This window comes from Sordaria macrospora, chromosome 7 (genome assembly GCF_033870435.1).
Source record: "Sordaria macrospora chromosome 7, complete sequence".
NCBI lineage: Eukaryota > Fungi > Ascomycota > Sordariomycetes > Sordariales > Sordariaceae > Sordaria > Sordaria macrospora.
In genome coordinates, this window is record NC_089377.1 from 1,876,311 (window position 1) to 1,895,401 (window position 19,091).

General features: G+C 53.2%; 5 protein-coding genes across 5 annotated transcripts; 2 read left to right on the top strand and 3 right to left on the bottom strand.

Annotated features, from left to right (window-relative positions):
- Window positions 1-1,023: 1,023 nt before the first annotated feature.
- On the bottom strand, window positions 1,024-2,943 carry SMAC4_00679 (uncharacterized protein; the record flags this gene model as incomplete). The annotated part of the gene is made up of 3 exons (XM_066089470.1): window positions 1,024-2,668; window positions 2,743-2,898; window positions 2,929-2,943. The coding sequence occupies 3 exons, from the start codon at window positions 2,941-2,943 to the stop codon at window positions 2,012-2,014; spliced, it is 828 nt and encodes a 275-aa protein (XP_065947744.1). The 3' UTR covers window positions 1,024-2,011.
- Window positions 2,944-5,136: 2,193 nt separating this feature from the next.
- SMAC4_00678 (uncharacterized protein) lies at window positions 5,137-7,750 on the bottom strand. Its single transcript, XM_003349742.2, has 3 exons — window positions 7,226-7,750; window positions 7,088-7,165; window positions 5,137-7,031 (listed from the first exon to the last, which is right to left on the bottom strand). Exons 1-3 carry the CDS (start codon window positions 7,279-7,281, stop codon window positions 5,303-5,305), a joined length of 1,863 nt encoding a protein of 620 aa, XP_003349790.1. The 5' UTR covers window positions 7,282-7,750; the 3' UTR covers window positions 5,137-5,302.
- Window positions 7,751-9,086: 1,336 nt separating this feature from the next.
- Window positions 9,087-10,991, top strand: SMAC4_00677 (uncharacterized protein). Its single transcript, XM_066089469.1, has 2 exons — window positions 9,087-9,457; window positions 9,563-10,991. The coding sequence occupies exons 1-2, from the start codon at window positions 9,347-9,349 to the stop codon at window positions 10,727-10,729; spliced, it is 1,278 nt and encodes a 425-aa protein (XP_065947745.1). The 5' UTR covers window positions 9,087-9,346; the 3' UTR covers window positions 10,730-10,991.
- A 430-nt stretch (window positions 10,992-11,421) lies between these two features.
- SMAC4_00676 (uncharacterized protein) lies at window positions 11,422-15,739 on the top strand (the record flags this gene model as incomplete). Its single annotated transcript, XM_003349740.2, has 2 exons — window positions 11,422-12,102; window positions 12,167-15,739. Exons 1-2 carry the CDS (start codon window positions 11,833-11,835, stop codon window positions 15,737-15,739), a joined length of 3,843 nt encoding a protein of 1,280 aa, XP_003349788.1. The 5' UTR covers window positions 11,422-11,832.
- Window positions 15,740-15,792: 53 nt separating this feature from the next.
- Window positions 15,793-18,555, bottom strand: SMAC4_00675 (uncharacterized protein; the record flags this gene model as incomplete). Its single annotated transcript, XM_024655928.2, has 3 exons — window positions 15,793-17,335; window positions 17,411-17,653; window positions 17,773-18,555. 3 exons carry the CDS (start codon window positions 18,553-18,555, stop codon window positions 16,454-16,456), a joined length of 1,908 nt encoding a protein of 635 aa, XP_024511054.1. The 3' UTR covers window positions 15,793-16,453.
- Between the last annotated feature and the right edge of the window lie 536 nt (window positions 18,556-19,091).

A 19,091-nucleotide genomic window follows, 5' to 3' on the forward strand; every position in this document is an offset into this window, starting at 1 on the left:
TCCAATATCAGAGACAATACCAAGAGACTGATGATAATCCGCTCTCCCTGTCCTCGGTTTCGCATCCTCACTTCTAAACACCCCGATGACGCCTATCCTCGGGTCGCGACAAGGACCCGCCTGAGGATTTCTTCTGTCAGCCTGTCATGGGCTCTGTTACCACTTACCTCTACAGGGCGAACCATGAGAGGACCGATCATCCACACGCTATTCTATACGGCACCATAGATTGGCGGCCGCAGAGAACCAAGTGGCCATAACCTGTGTTCTAGAATAACACTGCGCCGCCTCAGCATCCACCCCATCTCGACAATCAAATAAACCGAACCAGTTGTTCGACTATCGCCGATTGAATCATATCATATCATATCACTGTTTGCGCTGTTACGGTCTCTGTCGCCTCAGGCGTATACTAGAAAGAGGGCGCTATTCACCTCCGAGCCCCCCTGGTTCCAGCCCAATGGATGCTATTCTAAGTCCTCTACCGAGATGATTCGATACCGGCACCTCCATTAACAGAGCCACATCGTGGAGACTGTAACTGGGTTGTCAATAAGATTCTTGAACAGATATAAGATGCGGAAGAAGAGAGGGTTGCAAGTCGCAAGAAGTCATCGCATCAGTCACAATGATGAACTTGTACACTCCTAACAGCAGCTCGTTCGTCCGGTGACAACGGCCTTGTTTTCTTCCCCTGTTGCAGGTTGCAACACCATGACCCTGGGCCTGGGGAGTCCCATCCATCCATCCATTTATACCCTGGACGCCATGGTGAGCCATGACATTGACGGGAGTAGTTGTACCAGGCCCTCGGTTCGGGTGTAACCTGTCGAGAGCCGGTCCTGCCTGTCGGCACCGCACCGTCGAGGGTTTGCAATTGCTTGTAAAACGCTAGCACGTTCGGAGCTGGCGGAGTCGCGGAGTCGCAGAGAAGAAGATTTCGAACATTGAAGGAAGCACAGCACAAGCCATGGAAGAGAACGTTCGGTTCGGTTGGCGCCGGTTCATCCGGAAGTTGGGATTGCCGGGACGAAGGACGGGGACCGGGGTCGGGGGTCGGGGATCATTGAGCTCGGACGCTTTCATCCCCCGTTCATCATGGGGGTCACCGCCGTATCTTTGAACCTACACTGCCTGAAAGCCCCCCGGGTGCTCCGAACCGGTGCTCCCTCCGGGCGGCTTTGAGTGCCGGCTGCCGGCTGCTGCTGCTGCTGCCTGCGCCAAGATTTTTCGGATACGAGATGCGACGGATGAGACAGGATGTCGGGCTCAGTCCTAAAGACGGGAGGCCGATGTTAACATGTGCATACTTTTGCATCACGCACGATTGAGAGGAGGCATCTGCATCTGTCGGCAACAGGGAACAAGCAGGTGCAGGTGCACATGTCAGATGCACTGTCAACGTCAGACATTCAGACATCCTGCAGATTAGGCCCGGATAACTATTGTAGCGCTGTCGACGACCGTTACCTCGAAATGAGATTGCGCAACGAAGTCATCACAAGTCTCTCCAGTGGGCAGCTCTCTTTTCAGGCCTCAGGGGGAAGCTCCGCAGTTGAGGGTTAGGATTACAAGTGCGATCAACCAAGTCTCAGATAATCACCACTGAACGGGCTTCGGCTATGGCTTCGAGTGTTGCGTTGCCTGGAAACATCATCGATGATTAAAGATGCCATGGTCAATCGAGCAGTTCAACGCCCCGCAGACTTCGTTGGTTGAAAAGCATTTACAGACTCCCAAGAAGGGAAACCTGCCTGCCAGTTTTGGTCATAAGCGAAACAAAAATAAAAAGGGTATTCTCTTTCAACCGGTATTGCAAAAGCAGACAGTCTAACCTCTGATTCCCAGATAACCAGCAAACTCCTCGCTATACATATCCAATTATGTATGTATCCAAAGGTATAACCCATTATGCACACCCGACTCCTCGTCCACATACCAGTCATCACATTCCCATCTTCAAGCCCCAAGCCCCGTGTCCCAACTCCAAACTCCACCACGACAGCCTCACTCACTTCTTCACCCCATAAACATTCTGCCGATAAGTCTCATACGCGCTATGCATATACGCCTTCTGCAGGGGACTAAACTCCGTCAAGCAATCATCATCCGAATAATCCATAAAGTTATGAATCGCATCCAACCCTTCCTGATTCGGGCACGAGTCGCGTCCGACCTGGCATCCATAAGCCGGACTGGCCTCCATGGGGGTATCGCTAATCAAGTCCCCTTTCCCCTCACACCCTCCCGCGCCGAACGTATGGTCCAGCCCGAACCAGTGGCCTACTTCGTGGGTGGCCGTCCTGCCTAGGTTGAAGGGCGCGAAGGTGCCAAAGGGTAATGTGTCGGACCGGATGACGACGCCGTCGAGGGTGAACATGTCTTGTTCCGGGTTTGCAGGGTCGGTCGGGTCGGAGACGACGCCGGATTGAGACAGGAAGACGGGGAAATAGGCGTACCCTAAGAGGGAGTCGGGGAGGGTGATGGGGAAGTAGAGGTTGAGGTCGGTGTATTCGCCCTTGCGCAGGGCGGACTTGAAGCCGTATTCGTCCTCGGCGACGGCCCAGGTCTGGTTGATGGTGTAGGAAATGTTTTGGAGGCGGAAGGAGAGCTTGGCGGAGCTGAAGTCGGCGTTGAGGACCGAGATTTGTTCGTGGATTTGGGATTCCTTTTCGGGGGTAAGGGGTGGTTAGCAGATGCAGTAAGGGAGGGGGCATGGAAGTTGGATGGAGGACAACTAACCTCGAGATACCCATCTTCCACCTTGGTTCCGTTCGCCAAGACGTGCACATAGACTTTGATTTCCTTCTCCTGCAAATCCTCGATTTCCACCTTTTGGATCGAACTCCCTCCCGTCTTTTGGGCGCTTGTCTTTAGGGCATCGAGCTTGTTCATCGACTGAGAGGCGAGGATGTTGTAGTTATGCACCTGCTCGGGAGTCATGTGTGGTGTTCCGCATCTGTTGCTGCCGCCCGGTTGAGTTCCCTTGACGAACACGCCAGTAGAAGAAGCCATCATGGCCGCCGCGGCCAAAGCTACCTTGTTGAAGATCATCGTGTCTTGAACTGAGAAAGGAAATCAGGTACCACTGAAACGGAAAGAAAAAAAGTTGACAAGTTGACTGAATACTCAGGAGACCTCCATCTTTACCACAACCGTGGGAAGGATATGCCCCCGTCTTATATGGGATTTGGAAACCCAGTCCTCGACCGCAATCCCTCGTAAGGTACGGACCAACGAGCCGTGATGTTTGCCCATTTTCCCCGGCGGCGGTTTCACGTACATGGCGGTGTCATAAACCCGCAAAAATGGAATAAATGGGGATGTATCTAATCCCCTTCTCGCCTAGCAACCGGTTGGCGACTGACTAGACTTAGGAATAGAATCCACGGGCTTTTGTTTTGCTTAGCTTTTGGCTGCTGCGGCATTGCGTTGTGGCACCCCTGTCAACCCGTGGAGATGTCAGCAGTGAGCTTAACGTAAATAAACATTGGTGATAGGGTGAGGTTGCACTCTCGACCCTGGCCCTTGTAGTGTAGCTGTAGGTAGCTGCAGGCTACAAGTACAGCCTCTTGTGGGTTCAGGTTTGTGATCCTCCCATAGAATCGGTTTTAGGTAGACACGTTACCCCGGATGATAGGGTCTTGGTCTTGGCTTGGCCCAACGGGACGGTGAGATTACTCGCTAGGAACGGAGTTTGGGAGTTTCTACACTTGTAGGGATGGATACATCTGGCATGGATCGGGAGTCGGGTACCGAATCTGTGAAGGTGATGAGTAAACGGATTTGAATAGGAGCCGTTTAAGAATGAGACAATGTCACCTGTTGACCCAGTTCTTCTTTTAAGAACTCGAGAATTCCCAATGATAGTCTAGAAGCATCAAACGGCGTTTACTACAGCTCACTTTACCAGGATTCCGGATTCCGAGCTCTTCTCGCAGTAGGGTAAGACAGACTAGGTAAACTATACCACAAGTCCACAGGATATCTCCAATGCAGCCTATTCGGTTTCATCGTGCTAGCTGACGACCCGCTCATAGGGCACAAGCGCATAAAGATTACCTTTCATCGTCCGCAGCCTGATCTTCGAATCTTATCTTGTTGGGCAGTGCCTAACCTAGCGTGCTGGTTGATGCTTTGTGGTGGGTTGGATCATTGGTTGCAAGTGAGGTGAGGTGAGCATTTGGATTGTTGGGGCAGGGCGGGCCAGGGAAACGAATCCTTTGCCGCTCAGCGCTTCGCCTCAAAACAAGCGCCGTCCACCTCTACCACCCTACCAGCCACCTGCTGCCAAGGCGTAGATGATCTTCCCCAATGGCGGTTTTTAGCGTATTTACTTTGCTATTTCCAGGGGAACAAAGCTTACCATACATTTTACTCTGCCCTCCCCGTCTCTATTCTCGCTGCCTACCTATGGGGCTTTCGGTCGTCGGCAAACCTAACTACAGGCTCTTGACGATGGGGAACGGTTGGTTTTAGACTTACTTCAAAAACTCCCGGGTCTGCTACTCTCTGTGTTACGCAGTCCAAGAATGTCCCAAGGTGTGACGACATGAACTACCTTAGACAGATACGACCCGTGACACTTTCGCTGTGTGATGGTTTTTGCTGGAAGTGGTATGTGTGCTGCAAACTGAAGAGCCGAGACAAATTGGTGTGACGATGATAATCTGTAAAATGTAGGCAAGCTTCTCGAAGATGTCTGGATGAAATATAGAAACACGACGACACGAATGAGCTTTAGCAAGAGGGGTAAGTCTGGGAGTGCTTTGCTGAAATGATTCGGTGAAGGGTAGAAGGGAAATTGGGTACGACAGAGCAGGGAAAGCGTAGGTTAAAGAGGAAGGTTCATCCGAAGGATTGGCGATGTTGATCATGCCTTCCATTTTCGAGGGCATCTTGACCCTTCCCCCTTGCGAGTTGCCTACCGGTATTCGTTCGAACCTCTTACCGAAGGAAACGGAAGCTACTGTGTATAAGTAACAGGGTAGTCAGAGATGGGCTGTAGGAATAATAATACCTGGAAATGTTTCGCGCCTGTAATTTATATCGAATCGAGCTATCTTTAGATTGGGTAAAAGTGCCTTCGTGAACAAGTCATAAAACCGCACAATCCGATGACGCGAGACGTGGAGGCAGTAGTGCTAGGCAGTTTTGTTATTCCACAACGCTGTTTGTGAATTTATGTGATACTACACCACATCCCACTGACTGTCTTCCATCCTCGTACTCAAATTCCCGTCTGCTTGCCAGACCGGGCAATACCACATCATCAAACCCACCACCACACTTCCTTCTTCATCTACCCCCGCTGCGCAACCTCCTCCTTGGCCTTCTTCACCACATCCACCCAAATCGGCGGCCGCCTCCTCCTATCAGCGCCCGCCTCTTCACAAACCGCACCAAACTGCAACAACTGCTCCTCGGCACACCACTCGCCCATAGCCATCAATCCGACCGGAACCTCCCCGCGTCCCTGAACATCCATATCGTTCACCAACCCTGACTCGGGGCTAACAAACCCAGCCGGGACCGAAATGCTGGGAAGGCCACAGAAATTCGCCAACCACACGTACTCCATGCTCTGCAGCGTTCTGTCTCCATCATTGACACCCCACTTTAGCTCGCTCTTGGTCTTGATCGGCAGGCCCTCGCAGCTGGTGGTGGGAGTGACGATTAGCATGCCCGGGTACTGCTGCCAGAGCCAGGAGAGGTGCTGCATCAGCACGCGGCGCAGCTTCATGGCGAGCATGTAATCGGAGGCCGGGGTGACGGTGCCGAGAGCGATGAGAATGCGGTTGCCGTAGGTCAAGTTGCTGGTTTCCGGGAGGAGGGTGGCGGCGTCAGTGAGGACGGTGATGGCGTGCGCGATTTGGCCTTCGGGAAGGAACGGGATATCGATTTCCACGGCTGTATAGCCATGGTCGGAGCACAGACGCCTGATCATGGTGTTGCAGAGGGTTTGGATGGCGGGCGTGGCGCGGGCGAACCAGGCGGAGGGGACACCGAGGACCTTGGGATTACCGCCATTGGGAGGGGTGGTCAAGCTGAGGCGCTTCAAAGGTGGGAAAGGCGAGGATGGATGAGGCTTGCAGATGACTTGGAAGACGGTGGCTAGGGACTTGATGTCCGCGGCAATGGGACCGAGGCAGGCGCAGGTCAGGCAATGGTTTTGGCCGGGCTTGAAAGAGAGACGGCCATGCGTGGGCTTGAGACCGAAGACGCCGCAGAGACTGGAGGGAATGCGAATGCTGCCGCCACCGTCGCTGCCGAGACCGATGGGGATGAGGCCGGCGCTTACAGCGTAGCCAGTTCCAGAGGAGCTGCCGCCTGTGTAGTAGTTGGGGTTGTGAGGGTTCCTGGGAGTGCCGTGGATAGGGTTGTTGCCGGTGGTGTCGAGACCGAACTCGTGCATGGAGAGCTTGCCGAGGATAATGGCGCCAGACTCTTGCAGCTTGCGCACACACCAGGTGGTGATGGAATCTTCCTCGTGGATAGTTCCCGTGTAGATGTTCTTCGAACCGAGGTTGGTTTCGTAGCCGTCGATGTCGTACTCGTCCTTGACTCCGGTGGGAACGCCGTCCAGGGGTCCGAGGGAGCGTCCTTCCTTGTACCGCTGCGTAGAAGCCCTTGCCGCAGCCAGAACTTTCTCAACCTTGCTGTCGAACCATGCTGACGAGTACTCGGTAGGGTTCTCAACGTCGCGGCGGATCAGAGGCAGCAGAGCTTGAGCAACGTCCAAGGGCGTGAGTGCGCCTGAGAGGTAGAGTTTCCGGTATTCGTCCACTGAATAGTACTTTGCCTGGGGATACTTGTGCTGGATATCGTCTCGCTTGGCGGCCTCGGTCTCGGGGATTTCATCATCCTGAATATCATCCTTGGCTTCGTCGGTAGGCTCGGAATCCGGATAGGGCACGATTTGAGGTTCAAACCATGGCTCATAATCCTCGATATAAGGGCGAATCTTGCGTAGGTCGCCGAAGCCGGCGTTGTGCCATATTATCTCCCTGACAAAACGAAGATATTCCAAGCTGGTGACCAGTGTTAGCTCATCATTTGAAGCGACTCTCTCCCTCAGAAAACTCACATCAAGGCAGCGGCGCAAATGAACCAGCCGCGAATGGGCGGATTGGACTTTCTCTCCACGACATATGGAACATCCGGACTGGTAAATGTCAGTTAGCACATGTGTTTGCTTTTCGGTAACCTTGAAAGCTAAGCATACCCTCTCAAGGGCTCTGGATAGTTCAACAGTCTTTTGGACTGTGAAACCGAACCCATGTTTTGTGAGATGATGCAAGGACCATGCAAATTGGTGAAAAGTTCAAAGTCGTGAATGCTTGACGCTGCAAGGCAAGATAATACTGCAGAGAATGCGTAGCGTAGGTATGCACAAAGATATGTCTTGTTTACGTGCTGCCGTGCATGCGTGGTCGGTTGATGCCGATACGACAAGGCCCGTCCCGTGTCTTTTCAACAAGGGTTCAGTCCGAATTCAAGCAACGAATCGCCTTGTCTTGCTGTTGATGAAAAGTGAACGTTTGGGTAAGAACGGTGTTCTTTTCGGTTCTTTCGGTTTGGTGCTGATAGCGAGCGGCGTGGTGACTGGTGACTGGGACCAGAAGAGAAAGAACGAGGGACACGTAGGGCGTGGGTGAGAAGTTCCTCAGAGGCCAAGGGAGAATGAGTCGCGGTTGGTGTTTGAAAAGAGACAAAGCGTGACGCTGTGAACTTGTGTGTGTGTGTGTGTGTGTGTGTGCAGAAAATGTGCATGTGAACAAATGCAACTCGAAGAGGAAGTAGGTTAGGGAAAGCCGAATGATGATGTGTTCCGGTTCATTCTTATATAAAGAAGGGCCGTTATCAATTAGGAATCTTGTTTCTCTTTCACAGTTTGTTAGTCTCTTCCGGTAACCTGATCTTTCACAGTCCCTGCATGTTTCATCCCGAGGCTTCCATGGCAAACTGACATCTGCCATCTATCCGCTGCCTTTTGGTACCTATCTGGCATTAGGCATTTCGAGGATCCCCATGTTGACTCAAACATTTAACATGTCTAGGGTCTGTCTTTGGTGCCACCATCACCATCCTCACTCAAGGTAAACGATGTTGCTAACTAATGGCGATGGCGTTTCATGAGGATGGATGCAGTGGGATGACGACCAGGAGCGGTCAAAGGTCGGATTAAGCTAGTGGGGTGTCCCCTTCAGGACTTTTTGCCGGCCTTGTTGTTCCCGACTCTTGACCTTCCGAGACGTCCGAACGGCACCTTCCAAGATCGTGTCATCCGGTGGTTATATGTATACCGCTATGTCCTGTTGGTTGTCTTGCCTCCTCATTCATAGATGGCATCTGAGCCGTGATGCAATGCATGCACTCATCATTCAAAGCGAGCCGACCCGCCCATCCACAGCTTACCACCTATTGCTCAGATGCCATTTGAGGCTCATGTCGCTGTCAACGACACCCAAGACCTCGTAAACTGCCGTCCACAATTTGACATTAATTATACACAAGACAGATCCTCAAGAACTGTTCCTCCAGATCGACCCATGGACAAGGTTGGTCGGCCGATGGTTGGGCCACCAGCCAATTTGAGGCAACCATAATCACACTATTGTTGATGTCAACTTTGGAAGCTGAAATGGGATGAACCATAACCCCTCGAATCCCTCTAAACTGGTTTCTGCTCATAGCATGCGACTGCGCAAATGTTGATTCTTTCATCCCCAACCGAACAGCATTGAATTATGCTGGATTGATGTTAGCGACGGGACGTCAGAGTTTGTTTGGAGAGGCCCATGTCTCAGCTCTTCAGCATTACAAGACGGAAAGCGGAAAATGACCCCGCAGCAGTCTCAACGCGGGGTATCCCTGTAGTTGTTAGCGCAAGATGGAGCTACCTCCTTTGCCTGCAATCAAACCTAACAGTTCCTTAACAGACCTCGTTATTCCCCTTCACCTGCAGTCGGGTTGCGCAGTAGCCCGGCTCTTCCCCTGCCTTATCGGGGCCGGTTGCTTGGTCACCCTAGAGGTAGCTCCGCGCCCCCACTGATTCACAGGAAGCGACAAGCGGACCAGCCAGCGCGAAAACTCCAGTCGGGAAAGCGCAGCATGGAGAAAAGCAAACGGTTTCCTTGGTTAATTTTGACGTTGGCTCATCCTCGGGTTGAATTTGGGCATCTTTCGTCAACACTCACTCTTCGACGTCGGATTTCCATACGATGAATAGCGAACTCCAGCCGTCTCTTCTTCCTTATTTACCTCATGTTAATGCCACAGAGCGAAACCAGCGGTATTCCACTACGTGCATCCTTTAAGCGACAACCATAACCTTCCACCTGGGATGGGGGGAAGGAAAAAGAAAAGCCATGTGAAGCCATCAGGCTCAAACTCTCAGGAGGAAAAGGCAAAGACCGAGTCTGTAGACCCGGCCGTCCTTCAAGAACAATTATTTGTAGGTTCTCGCTGGATTGGAGCCCACCAACACGTCTCATCACAACGGCTGGCCCCCAAGTCCTTCCGAGTTTCAAGTCTTTAACCGCGGATTATCCAATTGCAGGAAGAGTTTCGAGATCTAGATCAGTCACTCATTCTCGCCATTACCCTGGAGCGAAACATCCAAACGGATTATGACGACATCAGGGACATCCTCAAAACGCTGGCGCAGACCGCGTCATGTGAGGCTTCAACATCGTTTGACCCCTCCGGACTGGGGATGTCTACTGAGGGGGTAAACGGCGACGACCCCGAGCAGAGCATCATGTCCGACTCATGGGTTACGGAAAATGCCACGACGATATCCGACTCCGTCTTCTCCAGCGGCTCCTCCTCGTCCGAGGACCTCAAATTTTGCGACGCAGCAGACCTGAACGAGCTCGATAAGGTCGAGCGACTTCGTCTGGTGTTTCCCAACTTCAAGGAGCACACCCTCAAGTTCGTTCTCAAGCAGAGCGGAGGCGACCTTGACACGGCCTTTGACGATCTTTTGACGCGGCAACACCTCCACGAAACTGGCCAGCTGCCCAAGGGGCTGGATGGGTTTTACGAGCCACAGGGCAGCACTGCAACCCGCAGAGGCAAGAACAAGTCCAAGGATCAAGGAAGCAAGGGAAAGGCGAAACTTGCGCTGAACTACGCAGTGGTATCACCGACAGTGGACAACGAGGAGTTGGAAGGGGCTAAGGGGCCCATTCGACCCTCAGGATTAACACAGCGCGGCATATCGAGTACACAGGTAGTTACCACCTCCAGTGTCGGTGTGAGGCGTCCCAGCCTGGTACCAAGCCCGGACAGCGAGTACGGAGTCACCAATCTCTACGCCCAAGCTTCGGCCTTGGCTCGAAAGGGGCCATTAGGGCGACAAGGCGCCATTGTTTACACGGAGCGCGCCCGGGAAGAAGCCCGTGCCGCCGCAGAGAGGATATCGCTTGCATCCGAGCAACTAGTCGACCAAAAGAGCACGTACTGCAGTATTGATCTCCACGGCGTCACAGTCATTGACGGGGTTCGGATCGCCAAGGACCGAGTCTGGCGGTGGTGGAACAATCTGGGCGAGCATCGCCAGTCCAAGGCCAAGTTGGAGGGATTCACGGTGGTTACGGGTGTCGGTCGACATAGTTCCGGTGGCGTCTCGCGCCTTCGCCAAGCTGTGGGTGCCGCTTTGAAGAACGACGGTTGGAAAGTCGACACGCTGACCGGCCAATTCTACGTTACCGGGAGGGTTTGATGGATGAAAATCATTGGGATTACATACGCTGTCGATGGGACATTTTTGGACATGTGCTTGTTCGAGAGATACCCTGTATGTATGGTTGATATCTGGAGGGGCGGAGTTGGAGCGTGTATTGTTTTGGCTACTTGGGACTGCTTTGGCGGTCGTCGGATATGCGCTAGGATGTATTGATGATGAAGTAGCGATGATAGCCGATATGTGCTTCAAGCATTTCACACCCATAGTTGGTCTTGTCATAAATATTTTTGCCTCAACACCCTGGTGATGATATTGTGGTTACCTAGGCAGGGATATGTTAACCCGAACCCTGAACCTCAGAATACCTAGCGAGACCTTTATCGCCTTACCGTTTCCAGCTGTTGACCAGATCTTGGCAGGGATTCACAGCTGTGGACTTGTGCCGCGTGATCGATCCTCAGGAACAGCATCGGCGTCGCGGCCTCGACCAGGTCTTGTCTCGTCAGTTTCTCCTCCCGCCTTTTGGCCCCAGTCCGAAACAGCCAATCAGATCAACAGGGCGGTCTTAGCTGCTTGATGACGCATGCAACAGCCAAACGGAGGCCACGAACAACGGGCACAGCAGCACTGGCAGGCACCAACTGAAAGGGAAGAATCAGAGCGCGCGCGCGGGAGCTTCCAGTGAGTGCCCTGCGTCTCACCAACTTCCAGTTTCCGTTTCCAGTTCTGGTTCCGGTTGCCCATCTCCAACTCCCAATATCAATTAATCGGAAAATAAAAGTGCTCCGCTATCATCATCGACATTGAGGTCCACCATTCTATTCTTGTCCGGACCACGTCCTCTCTCTCTCTCTACCCACTGGTCATCAGTGATAGTTTCACAATCGACGGTCGACAACCACAAGTTGAGGTCTACGAGCCATCTTCCCAAGTAAATTCGAGAACCGTATCTATCACCGATTTGACCAAGACTGTTGGTACGATATCATACGCGGCCTGATACATACTGCATCAATCTCCCAGGAAGAACCTCGATCGCATTGTTTTGAACGGGATCTTCCCATTCGCACCCAAGCCGCCGAGCGGCAACGGCAACGTCAACTACACCAAAGACGTCCTGCCTGGATTGACGCGTCATCATGACAAAGCTATCCACGCTAGTCGCGGCCAGCGGCGGGCTTCTATTATCGGGTCTGGGAAGTGTCACAGCGGATATCTATACGCCAAAGCACGAGGCCGGACGATGCGCCATCAGAGGCCACTGCGGATCCAAGAGTCTCTTTGGAAGCCAGTTGCCCTGTGTTGACAATGGCTTGGCTGAAGAGCCAGACGACTATCTCCGTCAACAGCTGGTTGATCTCTGTGGCCCCAAGTGGAATACAGGGCCGGTGTGCTGTCTGGCTGAACAGGTAAACACTCTTTCGACTGGTCAAAGTCAACTATGCAAGATGCCGAGACTGACTCTTCCTACAGGTTGACTCCCTAAAGTCCTCCCTGTCGACGGCGAACCAGATAATATCGTCTTGCCCGGCGTGCAAAGACAACTTCTTCAACATGTTCTGCACCTTTACCTGCTCTCCCGACCAGTCGCTATTCATCAATGTCACCAAGACGCTTGAAAAGAACGGCAAGACACTAGTAACAGAGTTGGACCAGTTGATTTCTGAAGAATATGGAACCGGCTTCTACAGCAGCTGCAAGGACGTCAAGTTCGGTCCTACAAACTCGAGGGCCATGGACTTGATAGGCGGAGGTGCCAAGAACTACACGCAACTGCTCAAGTTCCTCGGCACGGAACGCTTCGGTGGCTCGCCTTTCCAGATCAACTTCCCCGTCGAATATGAAGAACCCGGCACGAAGCCGCTGCCCATGAAGCCCAAGAAATGCAATGACGAGGACCCGAACTTCCGCTGTGCCTGTGTCGACTGCCCGGAGGTCTGCCCCACGCTTCCGGAGGTCGAGAAGGCTGGGTCTTGCCATGTTGGCGCCCTACCGTGCCTGTCGTTTGCTTCGATCTTGACTTACAGTGTCATCTTATTTACCTCCATTGCTGCGGTGGTTGGCCACATTGCCTGGAAGAGACACGCTAAGCGCAGAAGTGAAAGACTCCGTCTTCTTACCGATGCGGCACCCAGCGACGATGAGGATGAAGGAGACTTGACGCAGAATGGAGCCATGATTGACCGTCCCCAAAAGACATACATCATCAACACATGGTGTGATTCTGCTTTCAGCAAGCTGGGGTACCTCGCGGCCACATTCCCGGCCATCACCATTGTCACCAGCATCCTGATTGCTAGCATCCTCAGCATTGGCTGGTTCCACTTTGAGCTTGAGAAGAACCCGGCCCGTCTGTGGGTGAGCCCAACTTCGCCAGCGGCTGAGGAGAAGGCCTTCTTTGACTCTCACTTTGGCGCTTTTTACCGTGCAGAAAAGGTCTTCCTCGTGAACGATACCAACCCCTCTGGTCCTGGACCCGTCCTGAGCCGTGATACTCTCCTCTGGTGGATGGATGTTGAGAAGAGCATTGCGGCGCTTAAGGGTGCCAACTATGGAAGCAGTTTCCAGGATCTGTGCCTCAAGCCCACCGGTGATGCTTGCGTTGTTCAGTCAGTCGCTGCTTACTTCCAAGATGATCCCGACTCTGTTGATCCGGAGAGCTGGAAGAGCACTTTGAGGACCTGCGCGGCATCGCCTGTTGAGTGCCGCCCTGCGTATGGACAACCTCTTGACCCTAGCATGATTCTTGGCGGATACCCAGAGGATGGTGATGTTGCGGAAGCTTCAGCCATGACCGTTACCTGGGTGTTGATCAACCCTCCTGAGGACTCTCCCGAAGTCGACCGTGCCATGGATTGGGAAGTGTCGCTCAAGAACCGACTGTTGGGGTTGCAAAACGAGGCCAAAGAGCGCGGTCTCCGCCTTTCCTTCTCTACCGAGATCAGTCTTGAGGAAGAACTAAACAAGTCCACCAACACCGATGCCAAGATCATTGTCATCAGCTACATCATCATGTTCTTGTACGCTTCGATCGCTCTTGGTTCCACCACTCTGTCCTTGAAGGACTTGATCCGCAACCCGGCTGTTTCGCTGGTCGAGTCCAAGTTCACGCTTGGTGTTGTGGGCATCGTCATCGTTCTCATGTCCATCACTGCCTCGATTGGTCTCTTCTCCTGGGCTGGTCTACGGGCTACCCTGATCATCGTCGATGTCATCCCGTTCATCGTTCTTGCTGTCGGTGTGGACAACATCTTCTTGATCGTTCATGAGTTTGAGCGTGTCAACGTCAGCCATCCTGATGAAATGGTCGAGGCACGGATTTCCAGGGCCTTGGGACGAATGGGTCCCTCCATCCTCTTCTCAGCCTTGACGGAAACTGCGTCCTTTGCGCTCGGTGCCTTTGTCGGCATGCCCGCAGTGAGGAACTTCGCCATCTATGCGGCTGGAGCTGTCTTCATTAACGCCATTCTTCAAGTGACTATGTTTGTCTCGGTGCTGACGCTGAACCAGATCCGCGTTGAGGATTCTCGCGCGGACTGCTTCCCTTGCATCCAAATCAAGTCTGCTAGAGTTCATCTGACCAACAATGGTACGGGTCAGGCCCCGGTCTACCTCGAGGCTCCTGAGGAAAGTTATCTTCAGCAGTTCATTCGCAAGACCTACGCCCCTCGGTTGTTGGGAAAGAAGACGAAGGCTGTCATTGTCATGATCTTCTTGGGCGTGTTCGCTGCCGGAGTTGCTCTGATTCCTGAGGTTAAGCTGGGTCTCGATCAACGTGTTGCCATCCCGGATGATTCCTACTTGATCCCCTACTTCAACGATCTCTACGAGTACCTCAACACTGGCCCTCCCGTCTATTTTGTTACCAGGGAGTTCAATGCCACTGACCGGGTGCAACAGCAGAAGGTCTGCGCCCGGTATACCACCTGTGATCAGATGTCGCTTCCGAACATTTTAGAACAAGAAAGAAAGCGGACTGAAGTCTCTTACATTTCGACTCCCACTGCCAGCTGGATTGATGATTTCTTCCAGTGGCTTAACCCCGAGAATGAGAGGTGCTGCATGGAGCGTCGGAGACCCTGCTTCGCAAACCGAACTCCGGCGTGGAATATCACTCTTTCGGGCATGCCCGAAGGTGACGAGTTCGTTTACTACTTGAAGAAGTTCCTTGCTGCGCCCACAAGCGAAGATTGTCCCTTGGGCGGGCAGTCCTCCTATGGCTCTGCTGTCTTGGTTGATTCGGAAAGGGACACCATTCCGGCCAGTCACTTCCGCACAAGCCACACCCCGCTCCGCAGCCAAGAGGACTTCATCAACGCTTACGCCTCTGCCCGCCGTATCGCCAACGAGATCAGCGCCGAAACTGGCCTAGACGTTTTCCCCTACAGCGTCTTCTACGTCTTCTTCGACCAGTACGCCTCCATCGTCTCGCTCACCGGCGCTCTCCTCGGCTCCGCCGTCGGCATTATCTTCATTGTCGCCTCAGTCCTGCTTGGCTCCCTGGTCACAGCAGCGGTTGTCACCTTCACCGTCGTCATGGCCATCGTCGACATCATCGGCGCCATGGCCGTCATGGGCGTCTCGCTCAACGCCGTCTCCCTCGTCAACCTCATCATCTGCGTCGGTATCGCCGTCGAGTTCTGCGCCCACATTGCCCGCGCCTTCATGTTCCCCTCTCGTACCTTCATGGAGCGCGCCAAGAACCGCTTCCGAGGCCGCGACGCGCGAGCATGGACTGCTCTCTGCAACGTTGGTGGTTCCGTGTTCTCCGGAATCACGGTTACCAAGCTGCTCGGCGTCTTTGTGCTCGGTTTCACCCGTAGCAAGATCTTTGAGATTTACTATTTCAGGATCTGGGTCGCTTTGGTCCTCTTCGCTGCTACACACGCGCTGGTCTTCTTGCCTGTGGCGCTATCGTTGGTGGGTGGCGAGGGGTATGTTGATCCTGAGAGCGATGGTGGACTGGAGGAGGATCTGGCGAGTAGACGGTATCGGGCGCTGGTGCCGGATGCTGATTCGGACTCGGAGGAGGAGGAGGAATATTAGAGTGAACCTGACCCTTATGCCAGTCCGCTAGCGTCGACAAATGCATTGCGTGAGAGAGCTGATGAGGGGCCTTCCACCGCGTCTGGAAGTGCTTTGCGCGAGGGAACAACGAATGATGCTCCTGTCACCAGAGGTGCTTTGCATGAAGAGACGGATGGACCTTTCACCACGAACGCTGAGCTCTTTGGGGTGGGGATCATGGGTGCGATTGCGAAGAGATGGGGTGTTTGATGGATGTGAAAGGAGGTTATGGTATGGTACAGTATGGTATTTGGTGTTTATGATGACGATTACGGAGGCTAGGGCATGAATGGATTGGAAGGATGTGTATCACATAAGCACGGAATTGGAGGAATAGCGGAAGGTTTTAAGTCAGCGTGGTTGCGGATTTTAGGTTTGCAAGTTTTCTTTTTGTCCTTTCACTTGGTTTATCTCTTTTCTTTGCAAAGGAGCCGGAGTAGTGAGAATTGTTTTCATGATTTTGCATGACAAAAGCGTTCATACGGTCAGGGTCAGTACATGTAGGGTATCATGATAAAGCATGGATTGACGACATGATATGCGCTAGGCTGGTGGTTGGTTGGACGTTGGTGTGTGTATGTTTTGGGTTATTCGAGCTATATGGACATTGACCATAAATACGTTCAGACGGGAAGCGCTTCTCAACTTTCGAGGCCGTCAAAATTATGATACGAATCAATCAAACCTTCAACCTCAAACCCACCCCTCCCCATTGTCCATCACCCTATCATTCCCCTCCTTATCCTCACAAAACCCACCCATCCTCCCCTCCCCATCCCACACCTTCCTAACCTCCTTTAGTCGTTTCGCACACTCATCACTCCAAAACCTCGCCCTCCTCACCCGGAAATCTGCATCGCCCAAGTAACTCCCCACCAACACCGCCTCTCTTTTCTCAACAAGACCCTTAAAAACATCCTTAACCCACCCGGTACACCGCTCATCATCTCGCGGGTCCGACCAAACGGTGTATACGGCAAAGTAATGATCCGACTGCATGGATAGGGCCATTGGCTGTCCTTGTGGATCGAGGAGGGGATGGCGAGAGCGGGGGTTCATAGAGAACCACAGCGCGCTGGATTGCACTGTTGGGAGGGTTGTGAATGCCTTTTCGAGGACGTCGGGGACGGATAATGCCGCTGCCCCTTGTTCATGATCATGAAAGCCGGAAGAAGACGCTCCAAAAACCTCGGAAAGTTCGGACGGGGGTGAAGTAGTCGGCGATGATGACGACAGGTCACTAGCGATATAAGCGTTATCAGAGCAATACCTGTGTCCCTCAGGGTTGGCTAGCAATTGTTGGGTGTATTCTTGCGTTAAGGAGGTGGGTTGGCAGAAAATCAGGTGTTTGGTTCCGGGCGGGTGCAGGTCGTGGATGGGTTGCAGGGCGGCGAGGGCGGCGGAGCGGGAGGTGGTGAAGAGGGTGAAGGAGGCGAGGATGGTGGGCTCGGGGTCGTAGTCTTTTGGCTCGGGGCTGGGGTTGGAGTTGGGGTTGGTGTCGGTTGGATTGGGATTGGAACGCAGGTGCGTGGAGACGCAGACTATTTCCATGCCTGGGTCGCAGGTTGGTGCGATCTGGGTTTTGGTGTTAGTGAGTATGTCTAAGTGGAATGGTAGGAGGTGAGGTGAGGAAGAGGAGATCAGACATACGTTGATTTCCCACTGAAGAACTTTCTTGAAGAGAGAGACGGGGTAGAAGTACAAGCTCTGGTACATCTCCATAAGCGGTCGAGTGAGGAGGTAAAAGCGAGTGACGATGGCTGGGAATCCGGGACCTGCTCCGCGTGCGGCCCAGAAGAGATCCGGGTGGGAGTCGTTGTTGATGAGCAAGTGTTGACCGTCGGCTGTCACGACTTCCATGCTGATGACGGATTCACATGCCCAGCCCCAGTTCTGTGTTTTTCAGGATTCATGTCAGCATCCTTTACCCTTCATCCCCCTTTGTTTTTCCTTCCGGCGGAAAGAAAACGCTTCCTCATATCCATAACTTCCGTCCAGTTGCAAAAACTCACCTTACAATTCCACCCCATCCCCCCTTGCAACAAAAACCCTCCCAGCCCAACATCAGGGCAATGTCCTCCCGCAAACATCCTCCCCTTTTCGGCCAAGAAATCATTAAGTTCCCTTCCCGTCATCGCCGGCGGACACGCCACCACTTCCGACTCTTCATCATACCAAACACACGCCTCCGCCGGTCCTCTTTGGTCCGCATCCTTCACCAACTCCTCCGTCTGCCCATACGCACCATGATGCCCATGATGTCCATGTCCCTCTCTTAAAGAAGGAAGCCCATCCGACAACCCCAACTCACATAAATCAACCAACACCGCATCCCCCCTCACGCTCCACGCCGCCCAACTGTGGCCGCCGCTTCGCACACTTACGCGCTTGCCTGTGACCTTGGCGTAGGAAACGGCGGCTATTACTTCGGCGACGGAGCGCGGACGGACGACGGCGTGTACGTGCGGGGTGAGGGAGTAATCGCGGCGGTGGTTGAAGACGCGGCCCCAGACGGCGTCTGTGAATTCGGTGGAAGATCCGGATGAGGAGTGGTTGAAGACGGTGTTTTTGGGGAGCGAAGGAGGATGGTATGGGTGAGAATCGATTTCCATTTGGTCATCGTGGTTTTCATGTTTGTTGTCGGCTGCGGCAAAAGCTGCTCGGTCTCTGGCGGCAAAGCATGAGAGGATCCATGCTGGGATGGACGATAAGGAGGAGGAGGACGAGGAGGTTGATGGGTGGGAGGGTTGGGAGGTGATGGATAGGTGGTCTAACTTCTGGGCGAGGGGCTCCATTGTGGGCTTCTTTTGAGGAAGCAAAACTTGACGGATCGACCGATGAAGGTTTGTTTGCCCTTCTGTCCTAGGTTGTCAACGTTAAAGACAGCTGAATGAAGCTGAGGATGAGAGTATCATCGTTGCAACCGACCGTCTCACTGCAGCCCGAACCCCACACTATGACGGTCTAAACCCGCTAGCGGACAACAGGATCAACAAGCAAGCAGACGCCCGTAAGTGGCTGGTGATTGATGATCCATCTGGACTCTGCAACCTAAACCTCGGTGGTTCTAGTATAGATTTGTTGGTGTTGACATGATGGGAAATGCTCGCTTGGGCGATGAAGATGCTCTTGAGTTCAGGGTTCCATGGTGCCAATTGTTCCAGGTCGTTATCGTTCCATAGAGGTAAGTGAAGAAGCGCCTGAAGCGCCTGAAGCCACTGTAAACGCAGCGCTGTTGCCGGTGCTAGAGCGGGTGGGTGTCTCGGAATGGCGGATTCCAGAAACGGGGTGTAAACATTCTCGAAGCACGGGTTAGGGTTTGTCGAACGAA

Bases quoted from the DNA above. Each gene is read 5' to 3' on its own strand.
- SMAC4_00678 (XM_003349742.2), bottom strand. From the start codon at position 7,281: ATGGGTTCGGTTTCACAGTCCAAAAGACTGTTGAACTATCCAGAGCCC. The intron at 7,166-7,225 runs GTATGCTTAGCT...GACATTTACCAG, and splicing joins TATCCAGAGCCCTTGAGAGG to TCCGGATGTTCCATATGTCG. The intron at 7,032-7,087 runs GTGAGTTTTCTG...ACTGGTCACCAG, and splicing joins ATTTGCGCCGCTGCCTTGAT to CTTGGAATATCTTCGTTTTG.
- SMAC4_00677 (XM_066089469.1), top strand. From the start codon at position 9,347: ATGGGGGGAAGGAAAAAGAAAAGCCATGTGAAGCCATCAGGCTCAAAC. The intron at 9,458-9,562 runs GTAGGTTCTCGC...ATCCAATTGCAG, and splicing joins TCCTTCAAGAACAATTATTT to GAAGAGTTTCGAGATCTAGA.